Source organism: Mustela nivalis (assembly GCF_964662115.1).
Source record: "Mustela nivalis genome assembly, chromosome: 12".
Lineage (NCBI taxonomy): Eukaryota > Metazoa > Chordata > Mammalia > Carnivora > Mustelidae > Mustela > Mustela nivalis.
The window spans coordinates 22,560,883-22,578,343 of NC_139031.1; the positions used below are offsets into that span (position 1 = coordinate 22,560,883).

The 17,461-nt window shown below is 58.9% G+C and overlaps 1 protein-coding gene across 4 annotated transcripts; it reads left to right on the forward strand.

The window, feature by feature from the left end:
• Positions 1–581: 581 nt before the first annotated feature.
• Positions 582–16,733, forward strand: IMPDH1 (inosine monophosphate dehydrogenase 1). 4 transcript variants are annotated; one of them, XM_082692409.1, is made up of 16 exons: positions 589–861; positions 4,771–4,872; positions 7,006–7,054; positions 9,286–9,387; positions 9,514–9,588; positions 9,844–10,050; positions 10,184–10,271; positions 11,093–11,292; positions 11,909–11,999; positions 12,256–12,351; positions 13,691–13,834; positions 13,945–14,089; positions 14,385–14,528; positions 14,669–14,752; positions 15,321–15,337; positions 15,968–16,725. In XM_082692409.1, exons 1-16 carry the CDS (start codon positions 686–688, stop codon positions 16,066–16,068), a joined length of 1,821 nt encoding a protein of 606 aa, XP_082548535.1. In that variant the 5' UTR covers positions 589–685; the 3' UTR covers positions 16,069–16,725. The 4 variants fall into 4 exon arrangements, with proteins under 4 accessions (XP_082548534.1, XP_082548535.1, XP_082548536.1 ...); XM_082692410.1 differs by having other exon boundaries at positions 4,774–4,872; XM_082692408.1 differs by lacking the exon at positions 15,321–15,337 and having other exon boundaries at positions 582–861; positions 4,774–4,872; positions 15,968–16,733.
• Positions 16,734–17,461: the final 728 nt, after the last annotated feature.

The window sequence follows — 17,461 nt, forward strand, 5'->3', positions numbered from 1 at the left end:
CTATGTGGTTATGGGGTACCCCCAAAAGAAGGCAGACAAGGCCTTTTTCCTTAAGGATCCTGCAGCCTTATCTGTTCCTTCGTCAGGTAGTGACAGTTAAAAGCTGAGGAGACTTATTTTCCTCTGGTCTAAGGGAGTCTGTTGAATATGTAAAGAGGGCAGGCAGTAGGCAAAGGGAGATGGATTATCTCCCCGCCCATCTTGTCCTAGTTGAAGTAGGTCTGCGGCTGGCCCGTAGGAGGCGCTCCAGAGGACCATTCCATCAGTCTTCCTAAGCGCTCGGCTCCTTTTCTTTTCTGCTTTTCCTAAGAAGGAGCCAGGACAAACTGGAAGGTCTAGACTGAGGGGAAGGTGATGGGGCGGGGGGTGGTGGTGATGGGGCGGGGGGTGGTGGTGGTGCGGCGTTCCTTTGCAGTTCCACCTCCATCTCCTGGTATCCGCTCACTGATCCCGGGACGCCAGAGACGGGCTGAGTCCGAACACCCGCTTACCGGGCTGGGCGGAGCGCAGTACCAAGACCGAGCCTTCATCCCTTGATGCCCCGCCCCCTACCCTCAAGCCCCACCCCGGCCCTCAGGCCCCGCCCCTTCCCCGGCCCCCGACTGGGCTGCGCTCACTCCCCAGCGGGGGCCCGGGGAGCCTCCAGGCGGAGCGGCTCCCGCCCGCCCTGAGCAGCGGCCTCCGCATGGAGGGGCCGCTTGCTCCACTAACGGGGTCGGGGCCGCTGCCGCCACCGCCGCCGCTTCGGGGAGGCGGAGCCGCCGCCGTTCCGGAGCCCGGAGCCCGGCAACACCCCGGACACGAGACGGCGGCGCAGCGGTACAGCGCCCGTCTGCTGCAGGCCGGCTACGAGCCCGAGAGGTGACGCCCAGGGCAGAGCGCGCGGGGCGCATCCGGGGCGGGCGCGGTGGCTCCGGGAACCCGGCGACGCTGCGGGGGAGGGGAAGGGCAGGCCCTAGCACCCTTGCCCTCTAACTGCCTCAACCCCTAACTTCCTGAAACCGGGCTCAGACGCCAAGCACCTGGATTTGGTTGGGGGATGCAGGCAGGCACTGGGCCAACGGTTCGGTGCTGCGCCGCGTCTGGGAGCGGGGTAGAAAAATGCTCCCTGAAATCTTAGCCCTGTGTCGGATTTCGGTTACACACCCGACGGTACCTGGTCCAAGCGGCTCCAGCTTCTGGGGGTGGAGACAGTGCTTGCTGGAGTCCCTGTCCAACTTTGTTTGCTCCTCCTGTAGCCGTTTCCTCCTAGAACTATCTCCAGAATCTTCCTGGCAGGTGTCTGTGTCCGGATGGATGCTTCCTCAGAGCGCCCGTGAGGACACCGCCCCCTCCTCACCATTCACTCATTCACTGAGGTCTGATGAGGCCGCCAGTGCAGCTCACCTCAGGGTTTTTCTCCTAACCTTCAAGACGCCCTCTTGCCCGTAGCCTGCTGGGGTCTGTAAGAGTCATTGGAGGAAGAGTGGGGGTGTTGAGCTGGGCCCCAGGGGTACTGGCTGCAAAGGAGACAGTGGCTAATCTCTGGATTGTATCACAGCTTGAAATGCAAACCCGCTGTCCTGGTCCAGAGGATTTGGACTTCTTTCTCTGCCCCATCTGTTGGTGCTCAGCAGCCTGGGGAGGTGACCTGGAAGCTGAGTTTTGTGTGTGTGTGTGTGTGGGGGGGGGTGGCCTGGGGGAATTAGCCCCGAAGCTCTGCACAGGGGCTGGCAGCTTATGTAAGAACTTTTAAAGGCTTAAGGGGCTGCTGGGTGAAGCCTGCCCCCCCACCCTTGGCAGGCTGCCTCTCTAGAATTGACTCAGGATTGGCAGCCCTACTTCCTCCCATCCTAGAAATCCAGCTCGTGGGGCTCAGGGTCCGGGGTTATAAAGGGAGAGGCCAGAGGAGGAGAGGGAGCAGGCTGGGGCACTTGCAGGCTTGATGTGGGTTACGCAGGTATTGCAAAAGTATCATTTCAGAGCTCAGACCGGGGCCATGAAGAAGCATTCCTTTTCCTCCTTGTACTTCTGCACAAAGGGGCATCCCCACCCCCCACCCGTCCCTGAAGAACCTGTGTCAAACCTGAGCCCCAGCCAGGTGGTGTAATGAGATTCCAAACCTGCTCGCTAGACCTCCATCTGCTCTCACTGGCTTAGAGCTGTGGGAAGACGACAGGGTTGCATAGAAAGCCTGGGTCCTGGGTTTGAGGCTAGTGTTACTGTTCTCTGGCTTGAACTTGTGCGACCATGTTCCTTGTTCCAGCTCAATGCCAATGTTTGTGTTACCTCTTCTCCCCATCCCCACCCTCCCCTCAAAAGTGTTTTGAAATCTTGTCCCTTCAAAGGGTCCCAGACCAGGCAGAGGAAGACCTCTGGCTCCCTGCCTGGCACTGTTACCCTGTGCCCCGAGACCCTGAAGAAGGTGCTTAGGCCTGTTCCTCTGCCCTGCTGCCTTCACAGCTGCTAGGTGGGGAGCCTCAGGGGACCAACAGCCCTTCCTCTGGCTGAGGAGGCCCACTGGTTGCCTCGGAGTCTCCTCCCCATGGAGGAAGCAGCTGGGGAAGATCAGGAAGAGGGAGGAGGAAAGCCACGGGGATGGATTATCGGGCTCTGGAAAAGGACAGCCTGACCAGGGCTGAGCCCAGGAGCTTAGAGTAATGAGGAGCCCAGACAGGTCAGAGCTGGAGGGGGTGTGGGGGAGCTGGAGAAGGGGCATAGGGCCATTCTGTCATCACTGGGAAAGTGACCCTCCCCATCACTCAGCCTAGCAGCCTCCTCTCTTGGGTCCAAGTTCTAGTCTGGGGCAGATGTCACATTCATTTCATACCAGAATCCAGCTGCTGTCCTGTGCCCCAGGTCTGGTGGAATCCTGACTAGTACCCTACCCATTTCTGACCCATTCCTTAGGAGATAGTGCCCCAGAGCATGTCCCTTAGAGATCTAGAGAGACCCTTAGAGATGTAGAGAGATCTAGCAGTCTCAGCTGCTCTTTGCCTGCAATGCCATTCCAGCCCTATCCTATGGCTACAAAGGTGCCCCCAGAGCAGCTCTGGGTGGCCAGGGTCATTTCTCTGGCAGGTCTCACTGTTCTGCCTCCAGGTGGCCAGTGGCAGGTCTTAGTTCTGTGCTCCTCAGGATACCCTCACTCCCCCATATGGTGGTCTGTGATGTTCCCATCACTCACAGTAAGAGGAAAGAGGGCACTGGATGTCTGAGTCTCTTCCAGCACTCCTCACGGGTCTCATCACTTAGCTCTGTGGGAAGGTCCCCCTTCCATCTGCACACAGATGGAACAATCTGGCAGGGTCCTGGGGTGTCACTGGGGGAGGCTGGGCATCCCAGTGAGCCTCCCCTGGGCCTGGCTGCCACCAAACTGTGGCGCAGTAAACAAACGCAGCCTCCCAGGGCTGGGGGTGGGGGGTTGGGGGGGAGGAGCACCACAGCCAGCCAGCCACCTTGCCAGGAAGAGGACTGTGTCCCTGCCCTGCCTTTTTCTCCCCTTACCAAGGAGTGAGCTGTGGGGACCACAAGAGACCATGGAGTTTGGGGGTCGGGGGGAATCTGCTCTCTAACTTTTGATCAGGAAGTAGCATTAGCTGTGCTGGTCATACAGAGGGAGAGTCTGCCCCCTGCTACACCACCTGTCCTCATGTGAATCAATTTGCTACCAAATGTTAGTGCCCCCATGTAGAAATCCGGGTCTTGCTGGGCCCACAGAACCACCAAACTTCTCTTTGGGGAAATCCTCAGAACTTCCCTAGCTTGTCCTAATTTGTATGCATACTTGCCTAAGCCAGACCTGTGATCCTCCCTCACCTTCCTAGGGCACTATCCTCCCAAATAAAAACAAACTTTCCCCTCTGGGGTTAAAACCCTGATGATTATACACCACTTTCTGAGCTGGGGACAGGGATGTCGGACAGAAGCATTGGATCAGGAAGCCAAGGCAGTACCCATCCTCCCTGGCTTCCTGAACTGAAGGTTTTGCATCTGTAAAGTGGGGCTATCTAATAGTTGGCAGCTGAGGGACTGTAGTGTAAATGTGATCATTTATGAAAAATGCCTTGTAAATTGCAGAGGGCTTCAAGGCCGCCCAAAGGTCAGGGAACGTCATTGTTTAGATTGCCTGCCCCCTAGGCATGATGTTGGGGGAGATGGGGAGCCTACAATCACAAACTCCAGTATGTTGGGGAGAGGTGAGCCCACACCAGTTCCTCAGGGCTCCAAGTACCCATCAGAGAGCCCTTCCTTTGGTCTTGGGTAAAAGCAAACCATGTTAGAGGTATCCCTGGGCTGGGGAGTTAGGACAAGAGGAGACGAGGACCCGATGGCTGGGGGAGCCCAGATTGGGGCCACCCAGGTTGGGAGTGAACCGAGGGGCGCGTTGCAGGGCAGGGGAAAGGGGTGCTAGGAGGCGGGACCACAACTGGTGGAGGGGGCGTGTCCCGGCCAGGTTCAGTTCCCTCCCCCCACTGGATCCACACTCCCTCCCCCGCCCCGTACGCGGGGCTGGCTGTGCCACTGCAGGCGGCGGCTGGGCCGGGCTCCGCGGGGCCTTTGTGCGGCGCGGGGCGGAGGCGGCGGCCTCCCCGGGGAGGAGCGGGAGGAGAGGGCGGCGCCCCGGGTCCGCCTCGCCGCTGCCGCAGCCCCCGCCCCCGGCCAGCCTGGCCCGCGGCGGCAGCGTGGCCGCGGCGCGGCGTCAGCACAGCAGCGGCGACAGCAGCGACAGCAGCAACAGCAGCGGGGCGGCCCGCGCGGGTGTTTATGTCGGGTCGCGGTGTCTCCCAGCAGCATGGCGGACTACCTGATCAGCGGCGGCACCGGCTACGTGCCAGAGGATGGGCTCACCGCGCAGCAGCTCTTCGCCAACGCCGATGGCCTCACTTACAAGTAAGCGCCAGGGAGAGGGGGAAGCGGGGGGAGGGGGTCGGCGCGCCCACCCGTGCGCCGCGATTCCCCCAGCCCGGGGCCCTGCACGTGCACCGTTGCCCCCTCTGCGACGCCCGCGTTCTCCGGCCCCGATTCGAGTGACTTGGGGTGGGGGTGGGGGGACCGGGCAAAGGCAGGAAGGAGGCCCGCGCTGAGAGCAGACGGACGTGGCACAGCGACATAGCGGGCCCTCCGTGCTGTGCCCCGTTTATGGCCGGATCCGGGGTCGGCCTGCCCCCTTTCTCCTCTCGTGGGCATTTTGACCCCATGGAGGGGCCTTGGGACGGGTGGGAAGTGGAGATGTGGGAGTTATGGAGAGACTTTTTCCAGACCTTGGTCCAGGACACCCTCTCGCTCCCAGCTCACAAGAGGGTAGAAGGGACCCTGGAGTCCAGCTAAGGCAGCTGCTTGGGTGTTGCCTCCAGGAGAGGCCCGGCTGGGCAGTTGGGATGGCTCCTTTTCCACACAGACCTGTCCAGCCTTACTTCCACCTGTGCCCTGCCCGCCCACTGGTTAGCACTCGTGCCCCCTGGGCGTGGGTATTTTGTGACTACCATCCCAAGCCCACCCAACACGGGATTTTGGAGGAGGATGAGACCTCGCCGTTTGCCTTTGGCTTAGTTTGCTTTTCCATGGGCCCTGGGCCAGTTGTCCTGTGGGCTGCAGGCCTGGCACTAGCTCCTCTACGGGCTGCAGGATTGTGTCCATGCCAGCAAAGAGCATCAAAACCTGGGGCTGGGAGGAGTGGGATGCTGGCAAGTCAGAAGAACCCCAGTCCTGTCTCCTGCCAGTCCCTGCCTTCCCTTGGAAGCATTCTTGCTTGGCAGGCAGTTTCCCTAGACACCAGGATTCCCAGTCATTCCTGTATGGCCCCCTTGCCTGGACACAGCTGGGGTGTGGGTCAGGTGAGAGATGTAGATAATGCCGAGACAATGTCCGGGGGCCCATACTCCAGCATTTCTCCTCCCGCCTCTCCATGAACCACAGAGGCCTCTTCACTGTACAGAAGGGCTGCCAAGGGAGCAGGGAGGTTCTTGATTTGTCTGGGGGTCTTTGATGAAGGGGGAGAAAGTATCTCTTTGATATATTCTTCGCTGGAGTCTTCTAGGAAAACTCACTAGGGAAATTGCTAGGAGTTTCTCTAGGTCTGGGGCAGGTTAAAGACCCCACCTCTCCGAGCCACCCTGGAGCTCTTCCTTCCTGCACTGGGGTGGGTGCCGGCTGCTTTGCTTAGTCCTATTGGGAGTGTTCCTGAAGTATGGAGCATTTTCTTTTGGGTGTGTCCACCAAGGCCCTGTGATTTCAGGCAGTCTAGCCCGTGGTGGGGGTGGGGTGGTGGCTATAGCACTTTTCTGTGCCATACCCCTGCAGGTGTACACACTCCTTCTCGGGTTTGCTGTGACCAGGGCCCACCCTAGTGTGGGCAGCTGCCACGCTCTGACCAGGTGTCCTGGTCCTAAACTGCTGGGAAACCCCCTTCCTCCCCTTTTCTGTCCCAGGCCGTGTCTGTGGTGTACCCCACTCCAACCGGAGTGGAGTCCCTGCTCTGTCCGAACACGCCCCACGCTCAGTGCCCTGGGGTCCCTCCATGCTGTTCTGAACCCGCGTGACTCAGCAGCCCCGGCCCTGGGCTGAGCCACTTGTCCTGTGCTTTGAGGTGTTTATGCCATGCTGTGCTACTAAATGGTTTTCAGGTTCATTCCGCGTTTGCTGACTGTCTCCCCCTATCAAGATGGAGAAGTGTTCGAGGGTAGGCACTGTATGTACTCTGTGTGTCATTACAGGGACTTCTGTGTCCCTCGATGAACTCTGAGTCCTGAAGGCAGTGGGCATCTGGGGCCAACCGCCTTGGTGGCGCCCCAGTCCACAGACCTTCCGCTGGCTTTGGCTTGAGGTTTCTGGGCTGGAGTCCACCAGATGCTAGTTGGGAGGGCAGGGGGTTGCTTCAGCCCTGACCAGGGAACGACGTGGATCAGAGGGCTCCAATCTTTGCCCCTCCTCCCACTCACAGGCTGCCTCCCCTAGGCATGGTAGGACCTGCCCCTTTTGGGGACCCCACCATACCCTGTAACACTCACTTTTCTGTCTCCACAGCGATTTCCTGATTCTCCCAGGATTCATAGACTTCATAGCTGATGAGGTGGTGAGTACCTCTTCTGCTGACCTGAGGGGAGCGGGACCATGTATGTGGTAGAAGAGGCTGGCTTCTTGTTCAAGGGCAGGGTGTGGGAGAGACTTATCTTGGGCATGTAGCCTTTATTGCTGCCAGAGAAACTGGCACAGAGTAGTGGGTCATGTCTAATGGGGCAGAGGCAGCTGCGGGGACTCAGGGGTATGCTGAGCAGTGTGCCTAGCACAGGGCAGGAGGGCTGTCGCCTACGGAGCTCGCTCGCGGTGAGATTCAAAAAGACCCTGGGGGCATGGGCATGGGTGCGGTAGCCCTCTTACCATTGCAGGGAAGGATTGGGTTTTGTTTGAAATGCTGAGCAAGGACATGACACAAGCCAATAAAATTCTGGAGACTTTGGATGAGGTGGACAGACTTGTTTGTGGATCCATAATGCACAGGAATTGGCAAGAGGATTTGAAAGAATTAGATTTTGGACAGATACAAGGAAACTTGGTGCCTCGCTTTATTGGAGGGGCTCAGCAATGAGCCAAGAGAATGGACAGTGTTCTTTACACAATTAAGATATGACAAGCTCATAGAAGCCAAGGGGTAGGTGCTGATGAGTATAAGTTTTCATGGAAAAGTTAGATTATTCTTTTTTTTTTTTTTTTTTAAGATTTTATTTATTTATTTGTCAGAGAGAGAGCACAAGCAGGGGGAGTGGCAGGCAGAGGGAGAAGCAGGCTCCCCGCTAAGCAAGGAGCCGGATGGGGGACTTGATCCCAGGACTCTGAGATCATAACCCAAGCCAAAGGCAGATGCTTTTAACCCACTGAGCCACTCAGGTGCCCCAAGTTAGATTATTCCATAATGAATTCATGCACGTTAAAGAAATCATTTTTTTTGTTGTTGTTGTTGTTGCTGTTACCGATGTTTATTCAGGTCTGATCCTCAAGAAAGACCAAAGGCCAGAGTGTGCCTGAATCAGTTTTACATCTGGGAGACTCCTGTCTAGCCTGTGTAGCCAGTGCTGATGCGGACAGATTTGGGGGGAAAATTTGAGCTATTCTGAACATGCACCTGGTGATGGCGACCAGGATGTCTTGGTTCAGCTGTTCAGTTTAACAAAGTTTACCAAGCCCTCTGGCTTTATGCCGGACCCTGGGCAGGGTGCAAAGAAGAAAGGGATGAAACGGTTCCCTCCCAGCCATCAAGGGTCTCCTTGTCCTGTGGCCTAGGTCAGGAAGGCTGTGTGGCTCTTCTGTGGCATGATGGGAGAGAAGAAGGTGGGGTTTTCTAGACTGCAGGGCCATGGTTCTGAACCAGGGTCTGTGAGATGGACTTCAGGGGCCTATGAATCTCCAAAAATTCTATACCAAAGTCTGTGAGAGCTTGGGAGGCTAGAATCTACGAGCCGTTGGCCTGAATCTCAGAGGCAGATTCCTTGCCAGTGTGTATTTGCCTTCCTGACCTTTCCCTGAGTGGCAGCCCCTTGGTTCCCTACTTCCACGGATGTCTGATAGACTCCATCCTGTGCAGCCTCCTCCTGGTCACAGCCTCTCCCGCCTGGCCCGGCTCAGCTGCCTGCCTGCTGGTGGCCTCCCTGCCTCAGGCTTTGTTATGTAGAGTCCATTCTCCACATCAGAGCCTGAGTGACCTCTTTAAAACATGAAGCAGAGCATGTCTCTCCTCTGCCTGAGACCTTCCTGTGGCTTCTCATCTTAGAGGCAAATCTAAGTTCCTCTCCTCTCCATGGCCTTTAAGACGACACACGCTCACTGCCCACCCACCCCCCTGCCTGCCTCTTGCCCCTTATCCCCTGCTGTTCCCCTTTCTACCGTGCTAGCCTTTTCCTGTCTTAAATACACCTCAGGAAGACTGGGAACAGAGGCCAGGTTCACACTCACAGCTCCCTCTGCCTGACACGACAGTCCCTCAGACTCTGACTCGACTAGTTCCCACTTGTCACGTCCCAAGGAAGGATCTTTTCCTGACCACCACATCCTTCTTGCCATGGTGACTTGGCTTTGTTGTCTCTCTTTGGAGCCTTTATCTTGACTGAAATAATCTCATACATGTTGTTTTCATGTTTGTTATCTTTCCAAGTAGATTGTAACCTCCAGGAGGGACAGCAGGGACCTTAACTGCTTTGTCCACTGCTGTGTCTGCAGGCCCATCCTGGTGTCGGGGACCCATGGGAGCTCAGTAAATGTTCGTTGAGTGAATAGTAAAACTCTTCACCTAGACCGTGCCTCTATTCTCAGGACCTGACTTCAGCCCTGACTCGGAAGATCACCCTGAAGACGCCACTGATCTCCTCCCCGATGGACACTGTGACAGAAGCCGACATGGCCATTGCCATGGCTGTGAGTCGGGCATCAGGGTGGCGTCCCTGGGGTGGGTGGGCTGAATGGGAGGCTGGATTCAGAAGTGGGGTTTGCAGAGCAAGAGGGTTGAGCCCTCGCTCTGATCGTGCTTCCCTTCCACCCCAGCTGATGGGCGGTATTGGTTTCATTCACCACAACTGCACCCCGGAGTTCCAGGCCAACGAGGTGCGGAAGGTCAAGGCAAGTACCAGGCCTGTCCCGGGAAAGAAGATGTGACCCGGCCGCCCCCTCCTTTGCCATCCCTGCAGGCTGGTGCATCCCCTGGCTGACTGCCGTGGGGTCTTGTCTGCCCTTCCCCACACTGGGCACACGGGGCCCAGTCCTCGTTTGCCCATTGCCCGCTCTCCCCATTGAGAGCCCAGGCTCCCCTGTGGCTTGGCTTTATGCCGCCTCCATCCTTCTTCTAGCCTTCTCCTTCCCCATCTCTCCCCACAGAAATTTGAACAGGGCTTCATCACGGACCCCGTGGTGCTAAGCCCCTCACATACTGTGGGTGACGTGTTGGAGGCCAAGATCCGGCATGGCTTCTCTGGCATCCCCATCACGGAGACAGGCACCATGGGCAGTAAGCTGGTGGGCATTGTCACCTCCCGAGACATTGACTTTCTTGCCGAGAAGGACCACACCACCCTCCTTAGCGAGGTACCTGCAGGGGGAAGGGAAGACCTCACATCCTGGGGCCTCAGGCTGGTGCCTGTGACCAGGGACCAGAGGGAGGCCTGGCTCCCTTCTCTCTCACCTGCCAACCTGCAGGCAAATGTTCCTGGCTCCACAGGTGATGACGCCACGGAACGAGCTGGTGGTGGCTCCTGCCGGTGTTACCTTGAAAGAGGCAAATGAGATCCTGCAGCGCAGCAAGAAAGGTATGTGGGCATGGGCAGAAAGCTCCAGACCCCCCCAGTCTGGCTCCTGGTACCCCAGGCCAGCTGTTGCTGCAGACCATTGTCTTGTCCCAGCAACCAAACTGGCCGGGCCTTAGGGAAGGTTTGAGCAATGCCAGGTTAGAGCATGAATTCTGAGGTCCTTTTCCTGGCATAGGAAAACCTGTTCTTATTCAACATCTTCACACTATGTCTCCCCATAATGCTCGTCCTGTAAAATGCTCATCACAAACAAAAAAAAGTCTGGAACATGCTGCTTTCTATCTCCCACATTCCATTAAAAAAATTGTATGTCCACTTATTAAAGGCCCTGAGAAATCCTGCAGTTAAGTTTATTTGACATTGTAGGTCCTTATGGGAGACATTAGCAGTGCCTACCTGGCTCCTACTGGGTTATTTTCTGGGGGTGATGTTGGAGAGGGTATGTGTTCCTTCCTGCAAGACAGCCTTACATTTGTGCCCTGGCTAGGGGTTTTCGACCACTGTGGCCTGTGGCCTAGCAGGTGAAAGGCTGCCAGTGCTCAGGGGCCACCCACCCAGCCTGGTTAGGCCACAGGGCAGGAAGAGCTCCGGAACCCACTTGGCTAGGAGGTTTCTTTGCTTCCTGTTCCTGGGAAGAGGGCCAGGTCCCTAGGAGCATTTCCTGGGTGGGTGCTGTCACCTAGTGGCTATTTTGGGTACTTCAGTAGAATCTCTGACCTGGCTCGGTTTCCTCCTCAAGGTCCCCCAGTCCCCCAGTCCCCCAGTCCCACTCCGGCCCCAAGAGGCCTGCTCCTTTACCAAACGTTTGCATTCCTCATCAGGGAAGCTGCCCATTGTCAACGATCGTGATGAACTGGTGGCCATCATTGCCCGCACTGACCTGAAGAAGAACAGGGATTACCCTCTGGCCTCTAAGGATTCCCACAAGCAGCTGCTGTGTGGGGCGGCCGTGGGCACCCGGGAGGATGACAAATACCGCCTGGACTTGCTCACCCAGGCAGGCGCCGACGTCATAGTGCTGGTACGGGCACCGCCGGGGGCACGGTGGTTCAGGAGAGGAGAGGCTCACGGACACCCGGGTTTGCCTCCAATGACGCCTGAAGCCGGGATTGGCAGGGTCACTGGTCCTCTGACAGCTCAGGCCCTCCGCACCCTAACACTCAGAGCTCACAGTCTTCGAGAACCTCCCGCTCGCCAGGTCCTGCACTGAGACCTTTATGTGGATGAACTCATTTGATTCTCACCACAACTCCCGGAGGGTTAAGACCACGCCCACCTGTCAGAGGAAGAACCCGGGGTGGAAGAAATGCAGTGGTTTCATCTGGTAGTGAGTTGGTGGGAACAGGCCATGGCCCCAGGCAATACCTGCTTGCTGTGAGGACCAGTCTATACAGTGGCTATGCCGGGGCCCTCTTTGCTCTGAGACCGTAAATTGGTGGCGTTCAACCTTTGGGGGAAAGCAAGCCTCTTGGAGACTCAGTCTGCTGTGAGCTGTTAAGCTGTTTGCCCAGGGAGAAGAAGAAAGAGCTTCTTCCTAACACTTTTCATACAGTTTCAGAAGTTTGTTTGCTTATGACCCCCTTCCTCCTGTGAGGACTCGGCCACTTGCCTGAGCTTTCCTGTCCCCCTTCTCGTAGGACTCCTCCCAAGGGAACTCTGTGTATCAGATCGCCATGGTGCACTACATCAAGCAGAAATACCCCCACCTCCAGGTGATTGGGGGGAATGGTGAGTGCAGGGACCCCGTCAGCCCCCAGCCCTTGTTCCCTCACTGTGTAACTTTCCCTCTGTCCTTCAGCCTCTCTAGGTGATGGCATTGCTCCTGCGTGGGGGCAGAAGGCTGAATGAACGGGCTTGGTCGGTGGGGGGTGGTGAGGAGGACTAGACTGGGGTCCCAGGCAGCCCCAGAGCAAGGCAAGGGCATCCCACCCTCACAGTGTTTCTCGTTCCCTGCTTCTCCAAACCCTTGTCCCCACCCTTTCAGTGGTGACAGCGGCTCAGGCCAAGAACCTGATTGATGCCGGTGTGGACGGGCTGCGCGTGGGCATGGGCTGTGGCTCCATCTGCATCACCCAGGAAGGTAGGTGTCAGGAGAGCGATGCCAACAAGAATGCCCCCCGGGCCTTCCGCAGGCTCTGGGGACCCACTCATGTCCCACAGATGCGTGCTGAATGCTCGCTGTACCAGGCCTCCTCCCAGGATGAGGGGTGCTTCAGGGGTGACTTGGGCTCCAACTCTGTCTCTCTGGCCTACTGACTTGGGGGAGGCTGGTGTGAGATCAGGTTACTGTGAGTTTTGGGGTGTGTGCCAGCCTGCTTCTCAGATTCTGGTCCAGGAGGCCCAGTCCAGAGGGCCAGGGCTGGTGTGAATCCTTCTCTGAGGGGCTCTCTGGAACCCAGCTCAGAGTTGGGATCAGCTTTGTGACAAGGCAGGAACTTGGGGACATGGAGATAGCATGTCCCTGAGTGTGTAAGGACATAGGAGCTTATCACCGTGTGGCAATAATGGGGGACGGGGATCCAGCTCAGTCACAAAGCCCTTTTTCGGGGTGTGCTCCTACCCATGAAGTGGGGGAGACCCTGCTGTGTATCTCCATGTGGTTGAGGGGTGCTCCCTGGAGGCTGGGGTCTGACTTGTAGGTTCTGGCTTGGCTTGAGGGGATGTATCTGGCCCCTCGAGGGAAGGTCATTTCTCCACAACACCAAGTGACCCATTTGGTCTTGGTCTTTTCTGCCCAAAACGTCTCCTCCTTTTGGTCTTCAGAGCCTCTGCTTTTAAGTTTTGAGCCTTTGTCTTAGCTGACCACTCTGGTAAAATGGGGGCCTTCCCTCGGTGACTTGACAAACTGAGCACCTGCTGTGTGTCAGGCACTGTTCTAACTCTTGGGAGGCAATAGGGACCAAACCAACCACAGGTACTTCCCCAGAAGGCCTCTTCTCCACTGTACCCCACTTCACCTCCATCCCCAGGTACATGCTAGTTCCTTAGACTTCCCAGTTAAAACCTCATACTTAGAGACCCTGGACAATTAAACTCAGAGAAACGTGCACCTGTATCCCAAAGGAGGCTGTGAGTACCTCACCCTGGGAACAGGCTTCGCTAATAACAGAGGTCGAGAGAGAGAGAGAGACCTTGAGCCTGGGGACCCCCTCCCCCAGACCCACGTGCCCCGGTCTGGGGGTAGGGGCGCTCTACTCTGAAGGCCACCGGAATCCTGCAAGGTGCGAATGTTCTGGGTGAAGTGGGCCAGGTCCCTGGGGCGCCGTTGCCCCTAGTGTTCTTTGCTGCTATCTCTCTTGTGCCTCGGAAATACCGTCTAGCCTGGTCCCTTTCCCCACGCGGAGGTGGGGCACACGGAGAAGGGGGCTTCTCCCTGTGTTGCTGCTGGAGCTCTGATGGGTATCCCCTCCAACACACAGTGATGGCGTGTGGTCGGCCCCAGGGCACTGCCGTCTACAAGGTGGCTGAGTATGCCCGGCGCTTTGGAGTGCCAGTCATAGCGGATGGTGGCATCCAGACCGTGGGGCATGTGGTCAAGGCCTTGGCTCTGGGAGCCTCCACAGGTGAGGGGGCTCTCCTGGGGTCGGCGCGTGGAGGGGTGGGTGGCCGGGAGGTGGGCAAGGGCAGTAGGAGGTCTGTGGGCCTAGACACACTGACCCCTCAACCGTCGCAGTGATGATGGGCTCCCTGCTTGCTGCCACCACGGAGGCCCCTGGCGAGTACTTCTTCTCCGATGGGGTGAGGCTCAAGAAGTACCGGGGCATGGGCTCCTTGGACGCCATGGAGAAGAGCAGCAGCAGCCAGAAACGATACTTCAGGTGCCCCACTGTGGAATCCCGGCCCTGGGCAGACCAGCCACAACCCTCCTGCGTCCCCACCACCTGTGACTTCCCCATGTGGTGCCCGGTCCCCACATGATAGTTCTGGAAACAAAGCACAGGGTACAAGTAGTGGACCTGGGATGGTCCCTGGGCCGTCTGACTCAGAACCCAGGGAGGGGCTGCTCTTGGGGGCCTTCTGCATGGTGTCCCCTCTGCTGGTTCCCTCAAGAGGCAGGGTGGGCTCCCCCGAGCCAAGGGGCCGCTTGGCTTAGTGTCTTTGACCTCCACGCAGTGAGGGGGATAAGGTGAAGATCGCACAGGGTGTCTCGGGCTCCATCCAGGACAAAGGCTCCATTCAGAAGTTCGTGCCCTACCTCATAGCGGGGATCCAACATGGCTGCCAGGATATCGGCGCCCGGAGCCTGTCCGTCCTGCGGTGAGTCCTGCGACTGGGGCTGGGGCCGTTGGTTGGGGGCACAGGTAGGGGTCCCTGGGAGGCTCCCGGCTCCTTCCTGCTTCCTCTCTCTCTCTCTCTGTCCTCGGTGTCCCTGACACTCTCCACCTACCTGCCCACAGGTCCATGATGTACTCAGGAGAGCTCAAGTTCGAGAAGCGGACCATGTCGGCTCAGATCGAGGGCGGCGTCCATGGCCTGCACTCGTAAGTGTGGCAGCCTCCTCACCCCAGCTGGCGGGCACCGGGTCGGGCAGGTGGGGCCATGGTTCTGAGGCCAGGCTGAGGTCTCAGGGAACCCGTGGACCATCTGCTCCAGGGACAGTGCTGCCGCAGGAGGAGCCCATCTCCCTCCAGGGCAGGGCCCACTGTGGGACCCTGTCCTTTAGCCCCCAGTGAGTCAGGCCCTTCTGCTCCCCTCGGGCACCTCCCCGAGCAGGACATGGGAGGCTGTGGCCGCTGACCCCTCCTGGGCTCCCAGTCCCTCGCTTGCTCAGCAGCTTGGTGGCTGGTGGCAGGGGCTGGTGGCGCCGGGCTCTTGCTGGTGGCAGCGTCAGGCAGGCAGGCCAAGGCTGGGGGCACGCGCCCTCTGGCGGTGGCAAGGGCAGAGCGACAGATGCCAGGGCCAGAGCTGGGGCGGCCGTGGGCGGGGGCAGTGCTAGTTGGCAGCGGTAGTCGCAGAGGCATGCGTCCCTGCCCTGGTCGAGAGGGCCTACCCCCCCCAGACACCAGCGGGCGTCTAACCTGTGTCTCTTTCTGCCCCACCCTCCCGTAGCTATACCTTTCTGCCGTGTAAGTAACCGCGCTGCCCGGGCCAAGCGTAGAGTAGAGCAGGGGCAGTCTGGGTGGGACCTGGGTTGGGGGCAGGGGCTGCTGGGTTGGGGGTGGCCCTGGGGTGTCAGCAGGGGACATGGACCCTAGGACCAGCACTGAGCTGGGGGCAGCCAACCATGGCCTCTCCTCCAGTGGAAACCACCCCTTCTGGGGTGCAGACCCATGCCCTGACCACAGGCCTCGGCTACCCTGTCTTGGACTGGACCCAGTGACCACCTAGGCCTAGGCTGCTGTGTGTGCAGGGGTGGGGTGGAGATGTGGGCGGCGGAGGTGCAGCTCGGTCTGAGCTCGCTCGTGAGGATGGACTGTGTCTTCATAGCTCCATAGCTGCATCTCCGCCCCCAGCACTGAGGACAGTCCGCTCGGCCGTGGCTGTGGCCAGAAGGAGCATGGCTGTCTCTGGACCTGGCATGGTTCTTTCAGGAGCCTTGGCCTGGGGAACACAGAGGCACAGGGCCTGCTCTTTCCTCCCCCACACCCCCCATGTGGGGGTGCCCTGGCAGCCCAAGGCCTAAAGGCAAGGGGATCTGGGAAGGGAGCAGGGTCCAGAAACCCACCCTTGGCTTCCCTCTTGCCTTGTCCCCACAGTTACGAGAAGCGGCTGTACTGAGGATGGTGGTGGAAGCCGGGGCAGTGGAGGGGGTGCGCCCCAGGGTGCCCCTTTGAGCACCGCCTCCCTCCATAACTGAGTGGTCCATAGATTTGCACTACGGATTCCGCAGCTCCTTTCCAGGGAGAGAGGAGGGGAGCCCCTGAGGGTCTGTGGCCCCCTCCTGGCCAACCCCTGCAGAGTTCGGACTGCTCCCAGGGCTCGGCTGCCCTGGGGGTCCCCCTAGGTTCCCCCTCCTTCAGTCCCCCTGAGCCTAGCCAGCCTGGGCTCTCAGGCCATGTGCCTGCCTCAGGTCTTTCTCGCTGCAGCCTGCTCCGGCCTGGCGCCCACCCCTGGGGCAGGTGGCCCCTCCTGGCTTCCGTAGGGCACCTCCCTCCCCACCCCCCCACCCCGGAAATGGTGCTCTCCTGGCCCTGCCTCTGGCCTTTCTTGGGCTGCTGCCCCCTCAGCCATGTGGCACTTCTGGGCTCCTGACCTAGGCCAGAGGGAGGTCTCTGCCCCCTTCCCCTGGCCCTAGGCTACTCGGGCCGGCTCCTCAGGCCGCTGCCCCCACCCCCACCCTTGGCCCTGGCCCTGGGGAGGAGGCTGCCCTTCATTCCTGACTCACCGTCATCCCCAGGTGTACCATTCCTGCCCTCTCCTCTCAGCTGCAGTCGAAGGCTTTAACTTTGCACACTTTGGGGTCACAGTTACGTCATTGTATATTAAATAATCGGAATAAATCAAGAGGTCTTAATACCTCTCCATCCTGTCTCTGCCTCTTGTCCACTGGGCAGTTGGCCCCCATCCTGGTAGCTCCAAGCCCCCAACAGAGCCAGGCTGGGGTGGGGTTGTGCAGGGCTGGGGTGTGGTTGGGGGACACCAGGCCCAGCCTCCCCAGGAAGGGGAGGAGGGCATTGTGGGACTCTAGGGGGCATTGGCACAATTAGGTCGCATGGCCAGGCAGAGGGGTCTCCCAGGCCTGGGCCTACGCCGGCATATGCCCCTGCTGCCTGGGGCCACCGAGGTCGCAGAAGACAAATGTCAGGAGTCTCCCTGGTGGCCGACCACAAGTCCCCACTGCGGCCTCGCGACACCAAACGGTGCAGCCCGGACACAGGTGGGTACAGAGTGGGGCTGCAGCCCTGACCGGCACCTTCATCCGCGGAGACCCGTGTGTGGTGCCGGGTGGAGGGGCCCAGCTCCCACGGTTCGTCTGCTCTCAGACCCCGCGTCCCAGCCTCAAACCCCGCCCTGTGGGGACGGCACCTAGGCGTGAGCTGCTGAGTCTCCTGGGGGCCGCAGGGGTCCTGGGGCGTTCCCCTTGCCTTCCTCTGCCTCTGTTGCAACTGGGAATTGGTCTCACAGCCAAGCCACCCAGGTACAGACACCACTCAGGCGCGTAAGCCAAGAAGATGGCCCGAGTGCTCTAGAGGCAGGAACGAGCAAAGGCTGTAGAAACAAAACCCAGTTTGTGGCTCCTGAACAGCTGG